General features: G+C 39.4%; 1 protein-coding gene across 1 annotated transcript in view; it reads left to right on the forward strand.

Moving 5' to 3' along the window:
* Window positions 1–6,327, forward strand: part of PTP4A2 (protein tyrosine phosphatase type IVA, member 2) — a 54,528-nt gene that overhangs the window by 31,753 nt on the left and 16,448 nt on the right. The window contains exon 2 of the mRNA XM_018571879.1: window positions 4,898–5,593. Within this exon, the coding sequence (XP_018427381.1) occupies window positions 5,498–5,593 (96 nt within the window). The 5' untranslated portion in view covers window positions 4,898–5,497. The remainder of the gene's footprint in view (window positions 1–4,897; window positions 5,594–6,327) is intronic.

Here is a 6,327-nt window from a genome sequence, read left to right on the forward strand (position 1 = left end):
TAATATTTTTTGTATCGGGACAAGTAGATTGTCATGAAGGACAAGTAGATTCGGCCCCCACTTTAGTCCTTGGACAAGTAGTTTTTTCCAAAATGTCCACTCCCCTGTACTGGATTATCCCGTCACCAGTTGTTAACTGAATGATCATGACGGGATAATCTCATAATTGGTCGGGAAGGCTATATAGCTTAAAACAAAGATTCCAAATATTTTTATTACGAGTAAAAACTTTGCCTGAGACATTGCATAAGGTTGTAATAATGACAGATTTGTCGTTAATATCTTCTGACAGGCTTTTGTGCTCATACCTCTTTTTATATGTAACGTTTGTCAAACGGACATTTTTTGTATGTATGTATGCATAATGCATACATATAGTGTGGAACAGTTATATTTATTTCTGCATACCTGGCTGTATATTACATTTTTTAATGTATAATATACAGTCAGGTATGCAGAATTAGATATAACTGTGCCACACTACAGGTGTGGGCTGGGCACAGGATGGCATAAAAATAAAGTTATATCTGCCCCTTTAAGAAAAAGCATCGGTAATTGGTATCGGCGAGTACTAAAAAAAAAAGTATCGGTACTCGTACTCAGACCCAAAAAAGTGGTATCTGTGCATCCCTACTTTCCAATATTTGGAGCCAGCGTGGAACACTGCAGTTGAGTTGATCATGTAAACGCTGATCAGCTTTAAGTCTCTTCTCCATGCAGAGATCAGTCACTATCATTCGTGTCTCCCTGTAGGGATTTTCCCTCCCCTCCTTGTTCCTCCAGCACTCATTAGTAGGTCAAACAAGGGAGGGGGCGGGAACAGCTGGCTCTGGCACTAGAGTGGCACAGTCAACTGTCAATCAAGCAGCAGTGTGGATCCCGACAATATTGCCATGGCTCTGCACTGTCAGCAGATAGAAGGCAATAGCCCGCTATATGCTGACTTTGGTCACAGGACGACATTAGAAAATGTACTGCTGTGATCCAAAAAATAAGTAAAGCCAAGAAAAGGATTGGATTTAGTTTCCTTTTGAACTCTACAGACCACTAAAAGCTGTTAAAATTTAAAGGCATGGTCCAGTCAAATCCCTGGCATGCAGGTATGTACATAAAGTGTTTCCTACCTGCCTAGGACTGTGTAATTCTCCAGTGATTGGTAGCCTAGTGTTCTAGAAGCACCAATCGCAAGCTTTTCTCGGTGTAATTTAAGCACATCCCTAGTTATTATATAAAGACGTTCTTTACGCCCATCCTTCACCCCATTGCAGATTAGAGGTAACATTGTGTATGGAGAGAGTGAATGCTGTGCAGTAGAGCATGGTTGGTAAGTCAAGCCCGCGCGACACTCTTTGGCAGAGCTGGTTGTAGCAGATTATGAGAAAATGATATAAAATGCCATCAAGGTAAATTGAAAAGGCTTTTGACTTTTACACTGGGCAGTAGAGCTGCAGCTAACGATTATTTTCAAAATCGATTAGTTAGCCGATTATTAAGTTCGATTAATCGGTTAATCGGATGTCAATTAGTTGTTGCAGCCCTACTGGGCAGTGTTTATACATTTGCGGTTCATGGATTTTACTTGTCTGGAGTTGAGTCTTAAACAAGATGACTTGTAGATCTTGTAGTATTGCTTTGAAATGTAATTGTCTGACTAGCTATATATTCATACTTCTTACTTGCAAAATTGATTCATTTTGCTATTTAAAAAATTATTAAAATAGAAACAAATCCTTGTGGTTATGTTCTTTGAACATTGTTGTATCTTTCTTTGCTACCTATTCCACACTTCCTTAAAAGCTAGTTCATGGTTCACGGTTCCATTTGCTGCAATGATATGGTTTACAAAACAGTAAAACTGTATTGCTATTGACATGCTCTTTCCATTTTGGCATTATGTTCTGCTGCACTGATCATATGTACCTTGTCTTCTGTTATTAAAGACGTAAAACACATTCAGATTTGTACAAGATGTAATCTCTTGGCAGCGAGCTGGTGTGTTGGTACAATTTAGTTACCTTGGAGAGATTAACCTTTTATGTCTGGTCTTTAGATTTTGTTTAGGGCTCGCCCTTCTGGGTATAAGCGTTTGTAATTCGTTGTGATCTCATTAACCTCGGCAGTTCATTGACAGAACCAACGATAGAGTGTTGTGTTTAGTGAGCCATGTCCGACAGCATGAAGCCTGGCCAAACTAGTAGAGCCTGAGCTGTAGGCGGCCTTTACACCAACCTGTAATCATTAACTTTATAGTCAAACAGTGACCCATTAAATATTGCAGTCCGTCTGCTTTTCACTACTGATACTAAAATCCTTGTGCTGTACTGCAATGACCACTTATTGCTGAGAAATGCTAGTACCTTTTGTATATTTTCCTTGCAGATTCTTATGGCAAGGCTTATCTCTGTCTAGATATTTGCTGAGAGTTCTATTGGGTTCCTTTTCAGTTAGCCTGTAAAAAAAAAGCTTCTTGTGGCCTTAGGAGATAAAAGGGTAGAAGCTCTTTATGTGAGTGTCTTTGAGCTGGCCTTCTCACCACTCACCAGTTTATCCTTTTTACGGCTGCACAGATAGAATTTCTGTCTTTATATACATAGCTGTTTACATTTGAAAGCAAGGCATAATGAATATTAAGAAACGTAAGTTACGGATGACCAAAACAGTATTTGCCTTGTTATTCATGAATGGTCAAATGCAAGTGGAATTATGGGCAAAATGACAAATATAAGACATTTGTCAGTAGCATCAACATAGCAGTTTTTATTATTCATTGTATCCCCAGTAACATAGTTTTTATTGTTGATCCTGCCAGTAGATCCATTGTTAACAGACTGACACTTCATTCATTGTTTATTCTGTAGTGAAGTTACAAAACCAGCGTTGCTATCCAATGGACAGGGTCATCTAAAGCTGGCCATGCACTTATATTTGTTTGTTCCGCGTGCTGGTTAACTGAAAATATAACAGATTCCTCCATGGACGCTAAACAGTATGGAAGGGCAACTCTCTCGTTGTATCCTTTGTATTCTGATAGCAGTGAGTGTGCCGTTATCAGAATACTCAGTTGAGGGCAGCTGATTGGGTGCCATTTACTGTTCGTCTGAAGATTTTCCATCCGATTTTTGATTTTCTGATCGAAGGGTGCTGATGGGTACCCATTGTGTGAATTTCATCTGGTTTATCAAGAACTGAATGAAACCAACTTTAGATCAGCCTTTCTCAACTAGGGTTCTGTGGGGACCCTAGGGTTCCTCCAGAGTTTACTGGGGTTTCTTGAGTAGTGAGCAGAGGTTTATTTCCCAATGTATGGGGGCACTACACTGGATAGCATTGTAATGGTCATTCTTTCCACTGACCATTAGTGTAACGGCATGGTTTCGCTGACTATCAGTGTAATGGGCGGCACTTCTCTTGCTGACCACAACTATGGTACCATGAGCTGTAGATATAATAATTTTAACAAGGTTTCCCTGAGACCTGAGCACTATTTTAAAGGCTCATCTGAGCTTAGAAAGTTGAGATAGGCTCTCTTAAGGTGCCCATACACCTGCCGATTATCGTACGATAATTGGCAGCTGTATGGAAGGCGTACGACCGTTTCTACTGTACGGTCCCACGTCTTTTGTCTCCCGAGCAGGCTTGACACCCGCCGAGAATCGTAAATTTCTGCCGGTTAGTGGCGTTCTCGGGAGACAAATGCCGCATGGGCCGTTGCGCGCACTGCCCGTGCGGCATTGGAATCATTGGAAGCCCTCCCCTCAGAGGGGCGGGCTTGCGATGATTGCAAGTACGATCTGCCTGTCCAAGATGGGCAGATCGTACAAGCTTTTAATTACTTTACAACCCTCTCACGATGGTTGTAAAGTGTATGGCCAGCTTTAGATGGACATGTAGTTTTAATTGGACTTTGGGTGACTAACAAATTAAAGCTCATCTCCAGCTAAAACTTTTTAAGCCGTTGGAGCACTGGCCGGAGAACGGCCACTTTTGCTTTGGCCTGCATGTAAATGTGGAAAAAAGAAATGCCTGTTGAATATAAACAAATTAATATACTGAATACTCTCATTACAGGTATAAATCACATAAAGTAACTTTTTTTTAAATTTTTTTATTGATCCATTAAATTTGTTTACGCGCATGCAAATCTATGTAAGCAGATGAAAGTGATGTTAATATGGGGCTCATGTATAAAACTTCTGCCCATCTTATAGCCACTATTTGGAGTTCAGGGATATAGGAAATGACTGTGGACCTCTGCTCCAGCTGTTGGCCATAATGCTGTGCAAATGGCTGTATGCTGGGCAGAAGCTGTACAAATTAGCCCCTATGTGTTATAAGAACAATTATTATTTTGTGTACGGACATGGAGTTTGCCCTGTTTGCTCATTATGTTGCACTTGCTGCACATAGTAGAAGCAGATGAAAATAGTTACCTTTTCATATTTCTGTGGTCAATAAATGGGCATTACACTATATGCTTACATTGATAGCTGTATGAGTGTCACTGCTTCTCTTTGGTATATACTCTCATCAGGTGGTTTGTATAATAATCTATGTGATGTTGGTTGATGGTTGTGTTACAGTACATACAGGCAGCATTGTATGCAAAGTCTGTAATTGCTGCTCCCTTCCTGTTAACTTGCAAACAGCAGGAGGTGCACACATGCACATGCAAATAGGGGATTTCCAGTTCAGCTGGAGATTTCCTATTAATGAGTCTTTATACAGGTGGAACTACCATAACTCTCATTTATGTTAGTAACCACATTGGTTTGAGGAGACATTAGAGAATGAATTAAATGTTATATTGATTTCTTATTTATATTGAATATGCTACAAGATATTTAAAAAAAATGTGTCTTAACGATGGTTTTTTTTTCTTTTCTTTTTTGTCCTTTAGGGTTCCTCTTGGAATATTTGTTGCACATTTATGGCGATTCGGCGCATAAGCTCAGAATACTGCCAGGCTCAGCACAGCTTTGGTGCAGACAAGTGAGCAGAGAGGCCTCTTGGTGACCCCCCCTGAGCCCATCAATCCATGTCGTGCACTCGCTCTCGCCAGCCGTAGAAAAGCATATGGGAGTTCTAACTTATTATTTCACCTCACAACCGCAGATTTTTCACAATTTTTTATTTTTTCCTTTTGTGAAGGGAAGAATTGTACGGGGGAAATCTCCATTAATGAGTGCCTCATCGCCGTAGAGACCATTGGTCACTATATATGCGCATTTTTAAAGTTTTTTCTTTTTTCCCTCCTAGAAGTAATGTGAGGGATATCTCTTGGATGCTTCCCTGCATCCCTCAAAAACTGCTCACAAAACTAACATCTCTCAATTGGGACTTTGCAATAACAGAATAATCCTTTTTTCACCTGCAAATATATATATAATATATATTTTTTTCTTTGTAGAATTTTTTTAATATTTTCTGCTGTGTATTTTTTTCAGGATTTTTTTTTTTTTTTTAAATAAATAAACCTTATTTTTTTAAAGTTATCACAATGAACCGTCCTGCTCCAGTGGAAATATCTTATGAGTGTATGCGTTTTCTAATTACTCACAATCCAACAAATGCCACCCTCAACAAATTCACAGAGGTATGTTGTATATTGTTGCTATGAAGTGTAAGAGGTTTGTAGAATGTCTGAGCAGAGGTGGAGCTTTAAAGGGATTGTGCTCTGTAATTTTTAAAAATTAAAGAGCCTTTTTGCTGAACCGTCTATTTCAGCAACAATCTTCACTTAAGATGATGTATATGTACATTTAATGTTTTTACGCAAGTTATTGTCCTGTAAAAATCTCGCTTGTGTAAACATCCAAAACCCCTAAGACTTCTGCTGAACGCAGATGTCAGCAAACCTAGAGACAGAGCTGTCAATCATATATCTATAATTATGTATGTAATGCCCTCCACAGCTTTGTACATGCGCGTACAAATGCAAACACGTGTCAGGTTAGCTAATGCTAATGGATTACCTTGGTTCTTATCTCTTTGGGATTTCAGCAGTGAGATCACACCAGCAATGTCCACAGCCATGTCCTGGCTTTCAATACCTCCTAAATCTGCTGCAGCATTCTGCATAATGGCAAATAAATAAAGCTCGGATAGATCAAGCCTGGCTTGTAATAGCCATATGAGGTAGGTGGGACTGTGAACTACCATGACTAGTTCTTGCTCCCTGAGACAGAACAGAAGCCAGTGGGCATTTCAATCCAATCGTATGTAGGTGATTTAAAAAATAAAAAATAAAAGTTGAAGTAGAGTGTTCTGTGTTTCAGAAACGTCACACATTGTGGCCTTATTTCTGTTTAGGAAAAAAAACATATTTCC

This window comes from Nanorana parkeri, unplaced genomic scaffold, assembly GCF_000935625.1.
Source record: "Nanorana parkeri isolate BGI_ZX_2015 unplaced genomic scaffold, ASM93562v1 scaffold1857, whole genome shotgun sequence".
Classification (NCBI taxonomy): Eukaryota; Metazoa; Chordata; class Amphibia; order Anura; family Dicroglossidae; genus Nanorana; species Nanorana parkeri.